The sequence below is a fragment of the Larus michahellis genome, chromosome 2 (assembly GCF_964199755.1).
Source record: "Larus michahellis chromosome 2, bLarMic1.1, whole genome shotgun sequence".
Classification (NCBI taxonomy): domain Eukaryota; kingdom Metazoa; phylum Chordata; class Aves; order Charadriiformes; family Laridae; genus Larus; species Larus michahellis.
This window is the reverse complement of record NC_133897.1, coordinates 93,056,232-93,076,944: the sequence shown is the minus strand read 5'-3', so window position 1 is coordinate 93,076,944 and position 20,713 is coordinate 93,056,232. Positions and strand designations below refer to the sequence as shown.

The 20,713-nt window shown below is 38.7% G+C and overlaps 1 protein-coding gene across 1 annotated transcript; it reads right to left on the bottom strand.

Annotated features, from left to right (window-relative positions):
* Window positions 1-234: 234 nt before the first annotated feature.
* On the bottom strand, window positions 235-20,692 carry NSUN2 (NOP2/Sun RNA methyltransferase 2). Its single transcript, XM_074576263.1, has 19 exons — window positions 20,515-20,692; window positions 20,275-20,432; window positions 19,885-19,989; window positions 19,657-19,762; window positions 18,933-19,004; window positions 16,166-16,250; window positions 15,196-15,388; window positions 14,715-14,789; window positions 13,438-13,568; window positions 10,790-10,863; window positions 7,666-7,796; window positions 6,956-7,052; window positions 5,656-5,831; window positions 5,036-5,128; window positions 4,222-4,357; window positions 2,838-2,918; window positions 2,472-2,610; window positions 1,475-1,514; window positions 235-803 (listed from the first exon to the last, which is right to left on the bottom strand). The coding sequence occupies exons 1-19, from the start codon at window positions 20,596-20,598 to the stop codon at window positions 398-400; spliced, it is 2,382 nt and encodes a 793-aa protein (XP_074432364.1). The 5' UTR covers window positions 20,599-20,692; the 3' UTR covers window positions 235-397.
* Between the last annotated feature and the right edge of the window lie 21 nt (window positions 20,693-20,713).

Genomic DNA, 20,713 nt, shown 5'->3' with positions numbered 1-20,713 from the left:
GCAATCTTAAGAGAAAAAAAATGTTTTTCTAGAACTTGTGTGCTTTGAATGAAACTGCAGTTTTTCTCTTCTGAGGGAATTCGCGATCAGTTACGCAGGCAGTTCATTTGTACACATCATTATTCCATTTCAATTAAGGGCTTTAGATTTTACCGGTGCATGGTCCATTGCCAGCAACAGACACACAAACCCACCAGTAATACGGAGCTTAAAATGGTAAAAAGACAACACACGTGAAGAGAAATTCTCTTTATAGTTTTCATTTAAAAAATAAAACCGCGAAACTTTAAAAGAGGAACATCCCATTCCAAATGAAATTTTACAATATACTTCCATGCTAAAAGCAAAAGTCTGGATGTGAGCCTCATGGAAGCTGCCGAGTAATAGAGGAAGAACTTTAACCTTTCACATTACTCGTATCCGTGTCTTTGCTTTCCTGGCTTACATGACTGTTGGCATTTTTACTAGATTGATCTAAATCCTCAATTTTATTTTCTACTTCCATAGCACTGCTTTCCACAGGACTGTGGGAAGATTCTTCACCTATTTCTGCTTCCATTTTCGTGACTAAATCATGTTCTTTATCTTCCACATCCATTCCTTCCTCTGTTTCAGCCAGCCTATGTTGAACTTCTTCCTCCGTTTTACTTTCCGATTGCTCCTCTTTCCTCTTTGCTTTAAACACTTCAACTCCCATCATCCTCAGGTAATGAAGTCTCTCATTCTTGGGGACAAAGGCACGGAGTGATGTCTTTCCTTGCCAACCACACAGCACGATAGGACACTGCAGATCATCAGGTTTTCTACAAACGAGCAGTTACGTTCCGTCAACTATGAGAAAGTTAATCTTCAGAACTTAATTTTATAGCCATGCCCTGATAAATAAGCACCCAATCTTTAACAGTAAATGCATTTTATAATTATTTATAAAAGATGCGAGTACATTGGTCTTAGCTTCAATATGTAAACAGGTACCTGCTTGTCTACAAGCAGGCAAGCGGGGAAAAAAAAAAAAAGCTCAATGCTATTAAATTTCTGCAACAGCCAAACTAATTTTCTGGCTCTGGTTTCAAAACTAATAAGCAACAGTAAGATGAAAGTTTACGTTTAAAAAGGTCTCAAGAACTTCCGATACTACCTTATCAACAAAAACGAACAATGAAAAAGTGAAACTTTTTTTATTCCAAATGCTGACTTCACAGGGAAACAAACAAACCAACCAACCACCCACATGCAGTGATGCTGTGGACCTCTGGCAGAACTACTAGCTCTCCTTTATAAAGCTAAATCCTACAATTGTTTTAAGAATACACAGGCAAGAGAGCTTCTTTCCCCATTATATTCTTTGTATGCTGTCTGGCTTTACCGTTGACTTCACTGCATCTCTATGCCTCCGCTTTTGTTTTTGCTGAGTGAAAATAAATTCTTGTCCAAGTTTTAAAACGTGTAAATGGAAAGCAACACGTCTACTTACTCAGGATCTGGGTCGTACTTCAGAACTATACTTCCCATTGCTGCAGGGAAGGGAGGTGGGGGAACAAAAAAAAAAAAAAAACACATAAAAAACCAGATGTGTTACTTGGTACAGTGTTAAAATGACTGTAATTTGAAAATGTTCAAGAAAACAAGTTTTTAGACAGTCATACAGCATGAGCTGGTTAACAGTTACCTACATCAGTACAGTAAACCATAGACAACACCAGGTTTTATTCCCTTCTCTTTTTTTCAGACTGAAGTATTTATATAGTTACAAAAGCAACCGCCAACCTTGCCCTCTCCCAAACCCAAACAAACAAATTAAAATACAAAACCACAGAGTGGTCAGTGAATCTAGCAAGGGACTTTTACTTAAGTAAAATGAATATCGGAGTATGCCAGCCCAAACTTTAGAAAAATTGTTCTCCCCAGTTTGTGTCATCAAACACTGAAGTACAAGGACAAGCGATGACTTGGAAATAAACCAACATAAACAAACGACTGAAAACCAGTCTTCATTTCTTCAAGCATCCAGCACAGAGGGAATAAAAATTTAATGAGCAGACATTGCACCTTTTATTTAAGACAATCAAGTCTGAATAACTATATTTGATGCATAAAATCATGACAAACAATTGCAGATGACAAACAGTTTCAGCTGGAGCACTAACAGGCGTAAAGGTCTGTAGTATATATAAAATCTTTGTTCATCAGACTTTTTAAAATGCCGCATCACAGCATTGTTTCACAGAAGTCATAAGTGTGGCAACTCTTCTGTTCTCCGGAATTCATAAACCTTTAAGGCCATGATCAGAAAGGACTACAGTTTCTAGTAGCACGCTGCGTTTCAGTAATGCTTACTTACCTCATTAACCAGTATATTTAAGATAAATTTAGTCAAAATTTTTAGCAAACATAGTTTACGTGACAGAATTTTCAGTCTTCCGTGTATTGTATAATAATCATTTTGTCATAGCACGTATCAGAAGGCTTACCCATATCTTTGACTTTCTTCTGTGTTTCACTGCTGAATTTACTTAAGAATGGATTTTCCTGGGTTAGCAGGATTTTAACATCTTCTATGCAGACATTTATAATCCTTGCATGAATGAATGGGTACAGAGTATAAATTCCCTGTTTAATAAATAAATATAATTATTTCAAAATGCAGTCTCTACTTTCTGAAGAAAATGTTAAAAACAGTATGCCCTTTAGCTAATACCACAAAACAATTTTCACATTTTAAAACCATACTGAAAATGCAAATTGTCATTAATCTGACAGAGCTAATGCCAGCTGTGCTACAGGCTCTAGAGGAAAACCAAGTTATCTCCTTCGAAAATACAATGCTATGTAATTACCTCTTGTGCTAATCTGAACGCACATCCAAACTGTTCACCGTCACTGTTGCGAGACCAGACTTTTATCCCTGTGTTAATGACCTGCAAACGACAAAGCCAACAAGCATCATCATGGGGTATAAACTCTAAATTACCACTCTGAATTTTGTTTTTCCTCAGCTGACTAAAAGAAGGAAGAAAGGACGATTCTGCCGTAAAGTTTGTTCATTTGCGCCGGACACTGAATTAAATTCATGTGAAAATTCATTTGAGGGAAAAAGGAATTCCCACTATCAAAACATAGTTCTCTCTCAATATAAACACCTTTTACTCCTTTCCATGCTGAAAACAAACACTGTGAGGAAGTGTTTGTCTTAAAATGAGGGCAATGAACTATTAAGATCTAATTTTAATTTTAGTTGGAGGAAGAATTTTCTGTGCGATTCTGTGAAAGTCAATCAAGGATGGGATTTTAAAAATGCACAAGTGTTCAATATTAGGACACTATATGCTTTGTGGCACTCAAAGTGTCACTGCCTATTATGATGCACCCATTTCTTAAAATTTTGTCAACTACATAGCCATTTTCTGTGTGTGGGATAAAAGGGTAATTATTTATCCATCTCAAAGATCTGTTGCAAAGATGCAATGAATATCCTTGGAAATTTTCATGAACTGACTGGATGAGGCCCTGAACATATCTGATCTAGCTTTGAAGGTAGCCCTGCTTGGGGTAGGAAGGAAGCTGGACTAGATGACCTTATTTTAACTTAAATTGTTCAACAGCTAGCTTCTAAGACAAATCTTTAGCATTTGCAAGGCATTTTCCATGGAGAGTCATATAAAATAAATTACTATTTTCCCCTCTAATTCACAAAAACCTACTTCTTATCCCATTATCATTCATCTTAACCACTTCTCAAAATATTCAGATGTTGAAATTACTTGGAAACAATGTCCTCACGTAACACAGCCAGCTAATAATTCAGCTGAAGTTATCCGTTATTTTTGGTAGGCTTTCAAAGCTCTTAATACTTTTACAATTAAGGGGCTCATAAATACAAGTGTGTCAATGTAAACTTGTGAAGGTACCTGAAGACCAGATAACAATGCTGGTACACATGCAGCAGTTATATAGTCCCTTCCTCTACTTTTAAGTTCCCTTCCACCTGCCAAAAAACATACCAATTTTAATCTTGGAGACTGTTATTTACCTTTCAGAGACAACGTTTCATCTCTTTAACAGAGGAGGGACAGAGAGGAACACATTCATTCAGACTAAAAAAAACCAGGCCTATCAGAGGGTAATCCTCTATATAAATAATCAGCTTGGCAATAAAGTTTTAGGGCACAACCACTGATGCTTAAGATCTCTGTTGTGAAAACCTGAAGAGATGAACCATACCTTCATCTTCTCACTGTTGTTCAGAAGCACGTTCCTTAGCTCCTTAGAAACCATGTACAGCTGTCTCTTCTTCCCTTCTTGAGTTCGAGTCAGTAAATTCATCTTGGGAAATGATGGGTCCAATGCATAAAACTTCCTGTGGCCATAACACTTGTTTTGATTAACTGAACAATGAAATTACATACTCAGAATGCACGGGTTAGCCCATTTCCTCAAGCTATCTCTGCAAACACTTAACACTTTGGGTCCAGAACACAAAGATTAGACTTTCTAAGATGCATGACATCGGAAAAGACAAGCTGTCATAGACACTAAGATACGCTCAAAAATTTCCGATGCAAACTATAGTTGTCTATTTTCATAGAATTGTTAGGGTTGGAAGGGATCTTAAAGATCATCTAGTTCCAACCCCCCTGCCATGGGCAGGGACACCTCCCACTAGACCAGGCTGCTCAAAGCCCCATCCGGCCTGGCCTTGAACACTTCCAGGGATGGGGCTTCCACCACCATTATTTTCATTTAAGAAGAGAGTTTTAAAGTGTTGAGGAGAGGGGGACCTGGTGCAAAGTTAGGGGAAAAGTTTTACATATGACCAACTAGACCCATCTTTTTTGATGAACTGAACTCCTAATATTCCAAAACTACTAAAAATCTTACTGCCAAAATGGAAACATTTTTTTCTTACTGGATAGGAAGCAACAACGGATCTTCTTCAGGGAGAAACACAAAACCCATCTTTTGTGATTAACTGAACTCCTAATATTCCTGAACTACTACAAATCTTACTGCCAAAAGAGAAACATTTTTTTCTTACTGTATAGGAAGGAACAATGGATCATCTTCAGGCAGAAACACAAAAGGGTCTTCTTTAAAACCAAACAACTTCATTTTTTTAGATGGTGGTGGTCTAAAAAGACAATACCATTGCATTGTCAATTTTAGTAAAAATACATGATTTAAAATCAGTATATTCAATTCATTTAGAAAATGCTTGCCTTATGATAATGACAGTATGCCAAACAGAATACCGACATTTTCCTGTGGTTCACTAAGGCAACACTACCCACAATTTAACTTCTTAAAATGAAGAAGTGAAAGCAGTGCTTGAAAAGAGAAACCACAACAACAAGTAAGCAGAGATTTCTGAGGGAGTAATTGTGGAGACAGTAAAGATCTTCCACAGGTTAACTTCTAAAAGCAGTTTTTTCCTGAACAGAGAAGAAAGGACTAACAGACTTTGCAAATGCTAATAAGAAAAGTTAATTTCCTAACTTGCTGATATACAAGACAGAAAATGTGGAAACATAGGACAACTGAGGAAATTCATTAACTCCTCTTCATCGACTTCTAAATGAGTCCAATAACAAAAGAACTACAGAATACTCAGCAATTCCAAAACTGTCACAGGACAAATACTTAGACATGGTCTCTTACCCACAGACTCCTTCCTTTTTGCTTTGCTCAATGTCTGAATTCTGCAATTCTTGTGCTTTCTTTGACTCTTCATTTTCAGCAAGTGTTGGTTCTTCAGTAATACATTCAGAACCATTATCTGAATTAGCTGCTGTCACTTCAGTTTCTCCTGTTCTTTGTGGCAATTTCTGATGAACCTATTTTAAATTATAATATTTTCAACAAAGCAAAAGTAGTATCTAACTTGTAATAGAAGGTACCTATGTTCTCTCTTTGCATGTGCTTAATTCTTATCAAATTGAAGTGCTTAAACAGATCAATTTAGGCAGTTAATCTGATTACTAAATCAAGATACCACTGTAAGCTGCATTTATCTCTAGCACTGATCTGCACAGTTTCTTACCAACAGTCCAAGAAAGCTATTGTTATACCATTTACAAATTCATGTTTAAGCACTCAAAGAGAAGTCTTTTAAGTCAGGATCTGCTGCTTTCCTCCTAGCACTCAAGGTGACACACATATCCTGCTGCTGCACACTTTCTGTAAGAGTGCTACAACATTAAATTTAGAACAGCATCAACTATTTGGATGACGCTTGCTTCTGAATAAATGCTTTTTCCGTACTGCCACACACGTTTTACTCATAAGGTGTTCTAATGAAGCAAAACAAATTAACAGAAACAGCTGAAAGGGATTCACACAAGAAGTTTCTCTCAAAGATACGAACGGTCTAAGCAATCAAAAAAAATCATGTCAACTTAAAATCTTGTTGACAGGATTTTAAAGACGATTGACAACAAATGGATTAAAGTCAGATGGCTGAAGCTGCTGCGGCTCCTCACAGCTTTACATCCATTCCCCCTGCTGCTGATCCGCTAGACTAATCTGCTAGTGAATCACTCCTGAGCAGCCAGCCACAGAGTTAAGATAAACTGAAATCAGAATTAGCTTACAACACAGCAGAAACAGCCTTCGGCAGAGGCACCGCACACAGCTGAAGGAAGTGACAGCATTAGCAACCCAATCTAATCTGCTTCTGTAATTCTTTCAAAGCCTTAATTTTAGGTTCAAATTTTATCTCGCTATTTTACGATGATTTCAAAATTCCCTCCCTCTTTTTTTTTTTCCTATTTTAAAAGGAGATTAACTTGGAAAAAATTTAAGTTCTTAAGGGATTTAGGAATTTATTTTTAATTGACACACTGAACTATAACTGAAGGGCAGATATACCACAGTTATAGTATATTTTCTATTATGTGAGCTTTCAAAAAATTCCAGAAATGTTATTAAAACTTAACATTTTAGCTCTTTTAAAAGTTACCTTAGGCTGGCGTTTATTCCATGGCATTGGAGATTTTTTTATTAACACAGCCACAAAGAAACCTCCTGTGTTCTGGTGATGTGGCAATATCCTAAGACTAGGGAGGGAAAAAATAATAAATGTTTCCATGTATTCATCGTCAGTATTCAAGCTCTCACAAAGTACTGTAAGTGTCACATTTATATTTACTTTCAGGATAGACTAAGTATTCCTAACAGGACTGTGCAGATTTGATTTATCAAGCTAGAAACAGGATCTAAAATAGAGCATCTTGGCAAAATAACTTGCATCAGTGCAACGTATTCATTTCACCGTTCACATCTAAGCTTTAATGACTCATTTCTAAACACTATCTTTAGAATAGCTATGAAAAGTCTTTCATAAAAAATAAGTCACACTGTTAAAATGTTAAAGTTTTATATATTTTTCCAATAATTTTGGCTATGTAGCTCTATTGGATGCAAAGAATTTGACCTGTTTGTGTGAGTACTTGTTCCTTGTAAGAAACTTTCAATAACTACTCTCAGTTCACTGGAATTTAAATATTGTGTTACTGCCATTATACATGAAGCAATCAAAATATACTCAGACCTATACAAACCAAGGTCTATACTGCAATACATTCCTAATCTGACCGAATTATAATTTGCCCACCACCATACAAGGTAACCATCAAAAAACGTCATAAGATCTACTCTGGGGAATCTTACCAACGCTCTAGATTCATTGCCTTTAGCTTCTCTTCATCTTTTATTGGAAACATAGTGGGACGTATTTGTGTTTGTCTATTTGAAGGCACATCTTTCCACTCTTCAAACCACTGTCCGTCTTTCAGCATTACCTTCAAAGGAGTAAATATAAATACTGTGAAGAATACCGGTCAACATTTTACAAGTTTTAATTAAAATACTTTCAAATGAAGGTTCAGATGCCATAAAGATAAGTTATTTTCTGGTATAGTACATCAAGTTTTTTAAAGTGTATCATTCCTCTGCACATTTAAGTGCAGGAGATTCTTGCCAGCTGTACCTCTTTTAGAAGCATAAAAACTGGGGCAAAGTGTGCAGTCAACTAAAGACCGGTGGAGAATCAACTGCAGTGATCTCTGTTAACCTTTTAGAACATATAGAACACCAAAACCCAAAGGACAGACAGTGGTAGAATATACAAGCTTAGTATGACATCCGATTTAGGATACGTTACTTCTTTTTCTCCACGAGACTGGCTTTGAGACATTCTGCTATAGGCAGCTTCCCAGCAGTATACAAAAGAAAAGGGTACTGCAGTCTAGTAGAGATTAGAAACAAGGAATCCCAATTTCATTATGTAAGAAAGATGCAAGAGCGCAACACAACAGCTTGCTAAGCATACAGCCCTACACAGGTCACAGACAGAGATGTTTTCAAGGAAACTTACTGAAGAACCATGTCCCTATGAATTTTCTAATACCTGCATCTTTATCCAGGACTCAGAACACCTCTATGAATCCACTCCAAGGTACTGTGTGGGCATTAACATTACCTCATTCCGTCTAAGGGTCAAAGCTTTTGAAGGACTCTTAAGATACAAGCAGAAGGTTAGAGCCACAACTCTTGTAGCAAGGCATTGTGAATGCTCTTTAAGCAAGAATACCAAACTGGGAAGAAAAACAGGGAAAATTTGACTTCAGAACTCTAGACGCCTGTTCTGTACTGGACTCTAGGGCTGTAAGAAAGGTCACATCCAGGAATCTGTGGGGCAAATGCATAAAATTAATGACTGACATGAAGGCCTGTTTTTGTTGTTAAGGCAACAAAATAGAGAAGTCACAGTGATGGTGACTTCAGGACTGGCAAGTATGATGAACTGTTTTCATCCACCTCACTGTGATTGACTTGGACGTTTAATTAAGAGTTCTACTGGAAACTGAAATGTAAGATTTATCTAGATTACAATTTCACTAAGAACGTTAGAACACAGACTTCAGCGTCATGAAGTCTGGCGTTTCTCAGACACTGATCAGATCACACCTAAAATATTATGCCTTTGCACGTTCCTGAAATAGAAATGACTGACTGTGCTTCCAGAATTAGTATTTCAAGTCCAAATACGCTATATGTCATATTGCTAAGATGGAGACAAGACACACTGCGATTTTGAACTAACTGCTCTTCCTTGGAAGTCGTGAGTTCAGCTTGAGAGAAACAACCAGTGGGACTGATAAATAAATGGAAGTGCAAACAAGTTTAGAAGTATTTTGGATGTACTAGAACAACTGCCTAACAGCCCTGCTCTGTTCAGTTTTGGTTTACCAGGCTAACTGCACAATGTAACCGGTAGGATGACAAAGCATGAAACAACATGCTGAACTCTTCTCTATTGCGTATTTCACTAGCCTCTCGTTAGGGTAGAATGAAGACTAGAAGTGTTGCAGAAGTAGATTACCAGATCTGGAGTTAAAAAGGTCTCTTCCTTCAAGACTCTCAAGTAATTCATTTGAGCTCACTCATCATCTGTCTTAAGGAGAGAGTACGGAATGCTATTTTCAAGCGCCTAAGTGTCCCTTGAACAAAACTTCATTTTTATTTTGACGTTTCCAGAGATCTACAGTCAACTGATGCTCAGGCATAGTCAATGTAATCACTAAATCACAGAGCTCCCACTGAACAAATGTTTCACCAGGAAACAAAAGACTAAACCAAGTAAAAACAGCACCAAGGCAAGCAAATACATTCAAGAATGAGCTAGCCAATCAGGCTTGAAAAAACAGGGTAGCAGCAAATAAGTGTGAACTTTCAACAGATTTTATTAGCCTGCTTTTTAAAATACCCATTAGGGAGATTTATATTTCAACTGCAAACACAGAAATGTTACAGGGAATACAATATACTCTTAGTGATCTTTATATATACATTTTGTAGCTTTATACAATAACAAAAAAAAAAGTAAAATTAAGATTATAGAACTATGCATTTTACATTTATCCTTCAGGTACCAGCATACAATTTAAACTTTTGGAACTGTAAGAAGAAAGAAATCAGCTTGTTTCTAAGCTCTATTTCCAATGGCAGAACATAAGCAAATCTTTATTCCATGCATCTTGTTCATTAGCCTAGACTGAGGCATAAATCTGCAGACTGCCATTGCAAGAGGCTAGTGAAATGGTGAGAGAAGAGAGAACAAACAATGGCGTTGCAAAGGCACACGCTCATAATTAAAATTTAATCTGAGCTTCTTTCCCTACTACCAGGATGGCCTTCTACTCTTCTTAACTATACTCTTAACAAGAAGCTGAAGAAGCTTTGGGGCTTTTTGCCCCTCCCTACTAGTCTGTTTCCAAAATTGAAATCACATAAGGCCTAAGGATTCTATTAATATTCTAGGATTACTCACATCACTGTAGGTTTTATAGCTTATTTCCAGAAAGGGTTTAAAAGCTTTTACTTCCAAATGATTCAAGTGGATCAGCTCAAGAACTGTAGAATTTAACACTCACAGACTGCAAAGACGAAGGAGGAGGGATAACTTAAAAAGTGGCTGAAATTATGTTGCCATCTACAGGCCACATGCACACAACAGAAAAGGGAATTATATTAAGAAAGTATAGGAGACAGAGCAAAGGAAGCTAGAGGAAAACAGGAGAGCAGATGAGAAGACGCGAACTTACCATCAGAAAGATTTTTAGCCCTCTCTCCTATGATGCTGTACTGTCTAGAACAATCGCTACCAAATTACTAGCAAATCACTACCATTACTTCGGCTTAATCTACTGTTTTGAAATGTTACACTTCAAAATTTCCCTAATTTAACACTCTACCACAGACCAAGAACTTCACAGAAATACTAGGTAAGTACCTTCCATTTGGTAATTCCTGGCATCCTCTTCAAACCTGGTAACTCAGAAGAGACATCAGCAAGTTCTAAGGCACCTGAAATCCCAAGAATATAAACATTCTTGAAAACAGAATTTGAGAGTCATGTTCCTAACTAACGTTCATAAAAATAGTTTTCCTTCAAAGTTTAAGACCATTTAAAGACCATTGTTTTTTAAAGCTTTCAAGGAGCATGTTACACAATTACTACCGTGTAAATTAACGAGAAAGATGGTAAGATGGTAAGAACAGTTCATAATAACTACAGAAGTTTGCAACCTATAAATTAACGAGAATATAATAGTTAGGGACTTTTTGTAGCAGCTGCATAGAGTAATACTCTACAACCTCTATCACTAAACATCAGTGTTCCAGACAGAAGCCAGATAACACAGACTGAATTCCACTTACTTAGTATTTGGATTTCCTACACTGATCAAGTATTTTTTCAGAGAAGTACTCTTTTTGGGATGACTGAGCCTTTTAAAATGCTTGATACATGCTCATTTTATGAATTTACAATCTCAATATATTCCAGTGTGCGAGGAAAAAGAATTTACTATTTTTTAAATGGAAAATTCCAAACCGTTTAACAATAAGGTAAGTACTATCAACCTAACAGGACAAAAGGCCTAACAGGGCTAACATATGCCAAAGTACTATAAGAAACATCAACAGAGTATAATTTAATCTACTGAATAAAAACTCCAAGCTGCCCCAAGTCCAGAAAGACTGATATAAAACTTACTGTTTAAATAGGTGATCTCTCTAGAGAAGAACAACTTTAAAACTTTTTTTTTGTGATTCTGAATATTTGGTTATTTAACAATTAGGTAGGCTTTTCCTCATGTTGTACTCAATTTGTCAACCTGTTCTACGTGACTAACCGTTTACTCTTACAGTGACAGTTTAAGCAAGTCTTTTAAATAAACGGAAAAGTGACACTTGAATTCATAGACAAATTCCAAAATGACATTTCAAATCTGATTAAACTTGATGTTTGCATCCGTCCTTTGAATACTCCTGCCTACCTACAGCATGACTTCAACTGATGCCTCAAGACTACATCAGACTGATCAAGCACCAAATAGTCTGTCAGAAGTACAACTCCCAGTAGAGAAAAGGTACAAAAGTGCCTTTTCCTTACTCCTTCAGCCCCAAGGGGAAAGCAATCTCTGATCTGCTCCACAAGTACCGGTGTTAACACGGTGCTAGGGGCAACATTAACACTGAGGAACCAACAAACATTCTGGATTGACCTGAGCATATCCTTGAGGTCCAGGTGCCCCTTGCAGACCACTGCACTACCTCACCCTTCTTTAGCTACACCTACGCTCTAGCCCCAAGGATATTGTTTGCTTGCTGCATCATAGCCTCCAAATAAGCCTCAAAATACCTCCAACCGGGCAGAGACAAGATCCAAATGCCACAGCCAGTCAAGATCCTTACTTCCAAGTACTGAATTTGCCCCAGACGCTGCACTTGTTGGCTTCTTGCTCCTACCCAAACTAGTCCTTACCACTTCCCACTCTGGTTGTAGTTAAACGTAACTCCAGTGTACCACAACCTTCAACAAGCCAAGCATACTACAATGTACTGGAAACACGTCTACGTTCTTCTTTCACTCAGCCTGCCAAAGAAACTACCTCTAAATAAAGATGTACTTTGAGTGGAAATTAAATAGTCAATTCCTAATTATCTGCAGGCATTTTAGCTCAACTGCTGTTTCAGAGACAATGAAATTTCATGCGCAACTTGGGGCCACAATAGTGACTGGCACAAAGGAAACATTACACAAAGCAGACTACCCTACTTCCAGAACCAGCTCAGCTCCAGGAGCAATACAGCTGCTTCTGCTCTGTACAGGGTTCATCTTAACAAAATCTGTGGAACTTTTCATGCAAAATCCAATTAAATGTCTCCCAACTTCAGGTCACTGACTCAGAAAAAACAGTGTCCATCAGCTCAAGACCAGAAATTTGGGCTACTAAGCCCTACTATCACAAACGTATGCAGTGCAGCTTTCCAGCTCATCTCAATTTTTCCACCTGTTGTTACTTCAGATGATGGAGACTTAACAGCAACTTAAGCAAGCCTTCATATGCAAGCCAAAAACGTAAAAAAAATCCAGGAGCTTAAAGACATTAAAATTCCAAGCATGACAAAATGTGGGTCAAAGGAGGCTAAAGGTATTGGTGACTCCCACCTACCCGTGCACAATAACAGTCCTCTAACTGCTTAAGTACACTCTGGGTTTTTTACTTACATAGCATACAGCAGTAATGTCCCATTCCATGTTTTCCAAAGGAAATACAAATGTCAGGCGTGGACCCCAACCAGTGGAATAGGTTAGCAGAGGCCAGGTAACACAGACTGAATTCCACTGATCTGTAGAAGTCTTTTGTGTATCATTAACACAACTTCTTTAGGTTTTATATTTGCACCTGATTTAGGCTTATTTAAGAACACTGCTTGTATCGACACCGATGAAATCCTACTGGTACCAAAAAATGGCTGCAGTTTTGCATATGAAGAGCACATTACCTACACTAAGCTTATTGCTAGTACTATCATACACATATCCTTTTTTGGGCTGAGAAAAAAGGATTTCCCCGCTCCGTCCATTCTCACCTTGACTCTTTTCCAGCAGAGACGCGATCACAGCTTCATTTTCAATAGGATTCAATGAACACGTAGAATATACCATTCTCCCGCCTTCTGCCAGCTGTTCGACACCACGGGTTGCAATTCTTAACTGCAATCTAACAGAACACTCTTGATCTAGCCAGGTATCATTCAGCAACCAGAAAGATTTGCCATCAAATTTCTTACAGGTGAAGCTGTAACATAACTCTGACACATAACTCTCCATGGACTAAGCCAGCACTTACTGAGTTCCACAGCTGTCACCAGTACAAAAATTACATTCAGTTTTAAACTAAGTCATCTTAGTGCAGTCTATACTGCGGACACACTCAAATTACACCTATTAAAATGGCAATTAGGTCAAACATTAACACTACTGCATGATAACTTTCAACATAACATTCTGTATTTTGTTCTTTCTAGTGCCCCATCAAGTTTATTATCAAGTACTCAACACTAGAAAACAAACCCCAAAACCTGACTCTTCTTCTCAGAAATCTAGAGTTAAAATGAGGAGCAATCTGGCTATCACAACTATTACGGACAACAGAGCTTAGCTAGCAGTGGCCTTCTGAGAAAAGTATCACTGAGCTGGATCAGCTGAACCAGTTTATATCCTACCTGCATACTTAGGACTAAAATAAAACCTGTAATTATGAATGAGTTATCAAGCAGTAACAAGTCACCACGGGTCAGATGAGTCACAGTAACTGATGGCATTCCCAGCTTGTTACAAACGCACAGTAAGATGTTCAAAGCTTTTTCATCTGTGTTTAAATTACTGCTTTTTACCACATGCCTGCACTAAGCTAAGTACTCATTCACCATCAGCTAATGTAAATCAGTCTCAGGTAACTGAAACCGTTTATGTGTGATCTCTAATATCCTAAAGACTTTAAAATATTACTATTAAATTTTACCAGTTTCTGCATTTTCCAACAGTATTTTACCTGCCTAAACACTAAGAATTCCAACCAAATTATTAGCTCCTTGTTTTATTAGCTACCTTGTCTAAATTAATTCAATGAACATTAATGTCAGATATTCATAATACAAGCAATTTAGATTCACACACTCCACTCGCATCTAAAATACTACACTTTCTCTGAATAGCGCATAAGCTCTTGATTTGAGAGAAAAGCGACTCTTCTAAGTCTCTGCTTTGTCATATATTAACATGTGAATGCATGCAGATGTCAAAGATATGAAAAAAGGAGGAGACAGAAATAAAAGAAGTGCAGATGTGTAATAAGCATTTTTACCCATGGAGCTGCAAGCTGTTTTGTGTTGTCCACTTCTTCCATACATCAATGTTTTTCCTCATGGTTCCATCTCCACTGTAACAGAGGTTGAACTGATTTGTATTATTTGTGGGTAAAACTCATTTCATGTCCAAGTCATTTATAGCAGCAAAAAATTAACAGTCCCTCTCCCACGTTAACTAGTTCTCCTGTGCTGTACCCTTTATTTCTACACTATTCTTTGTATTTCAGTACCCTGAGCATAAGTTTGAAATTTGAGGCCCTTCAGCTGACTAAATTTAAGTACAACGTGGAATGAAAAAAGTCCACTTTGACTGGGTATCCCCTTATCTAAGACAGTTTAAGGCATTCACCTGTTTTGGAATTTACTACAAATCGTAACTCCCTAAGCTATTCAAAAAGCATAACTCAGTAACAAAAAAATTCTAGCACTGCACTTAATATAATGAAACCTGTGTACTGAAGTTCACGTGCAAGATACCTGCAGGGGACGTCACATAAAATCCTGTCGTAGAAGAGGACCTCTTTTCTTCCATCAACATCTATTTGTAGATTAGGAATGCTGGAAGCATCGTGATTGACCACCATGATGCACGGACTGTTTAATCTCTTAGCCTGATGAACCAGCAGATAGCAGCGCTTGTTGTCGACATCATTAGCAATTACAAAACCCTCTGAGAACATAAAATAGTGGAAAGATGCTTTACTTTTCAAAAGCTAAGTAATTTTACATAGTTTATTGCCTTACTTTCAAAGTTGTGTAAACCTTTCACTAGAGATCTTTACTTAAAAGACTGCTTATGAATAGAGGACCCCCTAATGAACATAAAATAACATAAAGTATGTGTCAAATATAGTCTCAAGAGTTCTAGCTTGCATGCAGCGGCAATAAGACACAACCAAGGGCCCTTCAACTTTTCACTCTCAAAGTAAAATCCTTGTAACAGAGAAAACTTCCGCTGCCATCAAAGACAATCTCTGTATGTCAGCAGATTTTCAGCAGAACATGAAAAGAATACACTCCTCCCCCAACTTCAGCATTTCTGTAGGCAGGATTTTCTATGAGCATCTGAAAGTAAAGATTCTGAAGCTTAAGAAAAAGATAAATATCATGATGATTTCAAGGCTAAAGCAGATTAACCCAGTGTTTGCAGCATACCACTAAACCACAAGGGCTCATGGGCCACGTCTGCTCAGTAAACCTGATTTATATACAAAAATTAAGCTCTAATCACATCTATTGTAGTCTGAACTGTGAAGATATATTTCAAGCCAAGGAAGTCCACAACGTTTCAAGGAAAAGGTGGAGTACTTCCCATCTCATATCACTCAACCACTTTGGGAATGCAATATGTAGTTAAATGCTTATCTGTGATATTAAAAATAATCTTCTACGAGAAAAAGTGGAAATTCAAAGTCACAAAATTTTTTGGTAGTTTTTCCAGACTTACTGGGAAAAGGAACATTCATGTCCGCGTGCAACATTTCAATGAGTTGTGCAGTCTTAGATCCAGGTGCAGCACACATATCTAGAATCTACAAACACCAGAAAGTTAAAAAAAAAAGTCCTACCTTGTGCTTTTTAAGTACTTGAGAAATTTACTAAGTATTCTTGTTTAAATATTTTTGCATACAATTGCAGAATTATGATTGTTCTGAACACTGATTCGCAAAACTACAAAGTACAGTTCTGTTCCTTGCATGCATCACAGAATGCGGCTTTATCTCTGAGGGTCTAAAACATAAAAAGGAATTTGGTTTGTAGGGAAGAAATACATCAGCTGAAAAAAATCTGAAAGAGAAATCTGAATATAGATATGGGGATATGGTCCTTCTATGAACTTACAAGCAATTCCTACTGAAGTTAAATGGAACTTTACATATACACACACATACATTAAGGGCAAAGTTACATTCAAGAGCACGTAGTACTTTTCTTTAACTATCAGTAAATTAATCGGAGACTGACACATTTGATTAAATAGATTTAAAAAAATGAACGGCTATCCCTCCCCACATATTTGCATTTTAATGCAAAAAATCAGGGCAGCATAAACTGCTTGTTTCTATAACCTGGAAGAAGCACTTGGGAGTATTCGAACTGCCCTTAGGCAGCAGAACAGAACAGCACAGACACCAACACCTGATTTCTAGTGTATTTCTCCCTCCTGGTTCATCACAAATTTGGCTTGTGATCGAGTCATTCATACAGTCACTTTCACAGCAAGCCATTTGACAGCTAACGCTGTTTTCTTAACTAAGGAAGCTTACAGTCTTTCCTCTTGTTTTAAGAAATGTTTTAAGAAACATAAAAGACTGTCTACCTTCTGGACCTTTAGCTCCAGTAGAAGTTAGCTGAAGTCGTGAAACAAGAGAAAAGATGCAGACGGATCTGCTCAGATCCTCATGCAAGCTCCCAGCACGAACAAGACTAAATGGGAAGACAGACCCCAGAGAAATGCAAGGAGCATTTACAGAGAGCTCCAGAGAGCGTGAGGTGAGTGCTGCCATGCAGCAGTGTTAATGCATCGTGAACCACACTCAGTACAACAGTGTCATTATCCGCTCTTTAAAGTAACAGTTGCTACCCTACTGGTTTCTACTTACTTTTGTAGCTAATGCAAAAGATAATGAAGAACAAGCAAGCCTAAACGTGCTCTGAAATTGTCCAGCAAACTGATGGTGAAGGAAAACTAAATCGTGAAAAATATTTTGAAAATGAACACAACTACAAAGAATTTTGACAGTCCTCATGCTGATCCTTGTGTAAGATAAGAATCAGCATTTAAGACCTGATGTACAGAACATGCTGGTTAAGCATGAAAAGTAACATGCAATTCTGGTCATAACAAGCAGCTCAGAAAATAAGGCACTAAGAACTATAAAAAGTCCTAAATGACAACAGCCAAGGCATTGCTACAGCAGCTATTTGCTCTGTTGTCACAAGAGAGGACAAAGAACCTATTCTGAGTCTCATTTATGAGGAAATTTGTGAAATCTTACAGGCATTTCTGTAAAGCTCTCATTGAAATATAGTCACCGAAGTTAAACATTCGATGCAAAAAATGTTTACTGCTATCTTAGTATATGCAATATAAGTAAGATGTGTGCAAAAACATTCTCACAGTTTGTGTTTTACATTAAGTCGAACACATTCACTACCTGTTCAACTCCAAAAAAGATACAAAATGTGCCTGTGACATATTCGGACTGAATCTATCACTCAATTTATTATTCATTTAAGAGAGGTCAGGAGACCTTGCCTCACGTAACATAGCCATCAGCCCTGTGTCATACGTTGGGTTAGGGTGAGAATAGAAGAAAATAAACTGAAAAGTTACATATGCTAAGTAATGTTAATATAAAAACCAAGCATGTACCAATGAGTCTCTAAAACATATATGCTAGAAGTTTGAAAAACTTAAAATTTAAGATACGTCATGAAAAATGTAAGAAAGAAGTGCACAATATGGTTGCTTGAGATAGCAAGGTACTTCTAACTAGCTCATTAAACAGATTAAGAGAATCAGGCCACCTGACAGATTAATTCTGCAAACAAATGTAGCGTATGAAAACGTCACTAAAGTTAGAACAGGAAGTCTGCAACCAGATATGCCCATTCCTACAGTCTCCCATCCAAATGCCCAATATCACAGGCATTCCTTACACGCTCAGTTAAAGTTAGCAATCTGTACTCTTTAGCCACCATCAACAGCATGTTTCAGCTCACCCAAGTTATCCTGCCTAACAGATTTACAGTGCGGAAGTTTGCAACTTCTGCAAAAGGCAGAGAGGGGTGAAAACTACCTGGTAAAGAACATTATCATTCAGATCCGGAAAACTACATCTGTTCATAGTGTGACGGATAGCAGGAAGTTAAAGACAGTTACCTTACTTTAAAAGGGGGGTGAAACATGAATATATAACTTAGATGCAACTAAATACATTTACACTTTGAAAGTAAGATTATGTAACTACTTAAAAACTAAGTGTTTTTTTTAAAGAATATTACACAAAGCTGAAAAAGCAGACTTTCTCCTGACAGTCTATTTGTGATCGGAACACTAGTTGATTGCCGTGGTTTACAGGCAGAAAGCATAAAACATACCAACACAAAACAGAATTGTGTATCAGCATTGATATTGCTGTCGTAATTTGTAGTTTAATCAGACTAACTTCCAGGAAAAAACTCTAGTACACGGTATATTCTAGAGTTACCTTATGGTGAGGGTTCACATTAAGCAGTAGAGGTGGGATCATACTAACAGCCTCCTGACGACTGATATTTCCCTTGAAAGGAAAAAACAAAACCAAATCAAACTCCTTTTTATTCCATTCAAAAATAACGCATCAACTTTGCAATAATTTTTTTAAATTTCTACGTAGTAAAATGATAAAGTAATCAAAAACACGCTATTATAAACTTATGATTAAATTTTGTTAGCATTTAACAAACAAAATATCACAGTATTTCACCCAACTGAAATTTCTGACAATGGCATATTTACTCCAATTTTATTCATTCTACGGATGTAGTTTCTACTCAAGAGATAAGAAACTGGCTTCAATCAAGTGAGAAACATCCATCATCAAAGGTAAGTCTTGGTACGTACACATATGCACTTCTTACCAGACTTAAACATCTGGTTTTTAACAGCAACTAATTATTTTATGGGGACCTGTTTTCACATTCTCAAACAAACAAAAAAAACCCCCTGCAATTAGTTTAGGAGAAATATTTGTAACTGCGGTTATGTGCCAGAGTCATGGGATGAATCACTGTCAACAGCAACGTAAAATCCAGATTATTCTGAGCTATTCAACTTCTAAGAGAAAAGGTACAGCCTCAATTTCTCATAATGCATTTAAATAAACCACTGCTCAGGATATGAAAGAGAGAAGGAAAAAAAAAAAAAAAAGTCAAGATCTACGCAAAACTTACACACTCTGTCTCGCTAACGAGAAACTGATGGAACTTTTCCAGCTGTGGTGACTTGCGTAGGATTTTTCTGCTCAAGTTAGTGTGCCACGCCAACTCTTCTGGATACCTGAGAGGGGGAAAGAGACGGGCAGAAAAAAGGGCAGAAGCAGAAAGAAAGAAACCAACCAATTCGCCGGGCTGGATGTCAGGAACCTACAGGGTGCCTGACTTTGCTCCCCCCTCACTTACCAGCTCAGTGACTGCGGCATCTCCACTTTTTGGCCGTCGACCTCCAGGTCCTGCAGCTCCTTGAAGTACTTCTCCTTCAGGCAGTGGAGGATCTCTTTGGCGTGGCTGCAAGGGGGAAGAGACCACCAGAAGAGCGGGTGGTCAGGGCACACACACACACACACACACACACACACCACCTTCTCCAAACAGCGGACCGCCTCCGCGGCGATAACGGCCAGTACTTGCCAGACCAGGGCCACCGAGGGAGCAGGGGGTACCGGGCCTCTGCCCGGCCCCAGGTCTCCTGCCCGCCCCCCGTCCCTCCGGGGCCACCTTGCCCATCCTCAGGTCCCCTGCCCGCTCTCCGGCCCCGCAGGGCCACCCTGCCCGCCCCCCGGGCCCCCATACCTGCGGTAGCCGGTGATGCGCAGGGTGGCGGGCAGCGGCTCCCTCAGCGCCGCCATGAAGTCGCCCCACTCTCCGGCGGGGACGATGCCCAGCTCCCGGTAGTACCGCTCGAACAGCTCGTTCTCCTTCACGATCTCCGGGTAGCCGCCGGCCCAGCCCTGAAACGCGCCGATACCGTCAAACCCAGCGGCCCTGCCGCTTCCCCGCCCCACGCCACGCTGCCCCGGCCCAGGCTCTCACCGCTTGGTCGCCGCCGCCCCCGCCGCCCTGCTCCTGCCGCTGCTGCTGCTGCTGCCGGCGGCGCTCGCGCGCCCGGCGGCCCATGGCGACCAGCCGCCGGACGATCCCCGCCGCCCGCCCCGCCGTCGGTGCGGCCGCTCCCGCCCGCAGGCACCGCACGGCACCAGCACCGCGTGCTGTCGCCCCGCCCCGCGAGCGC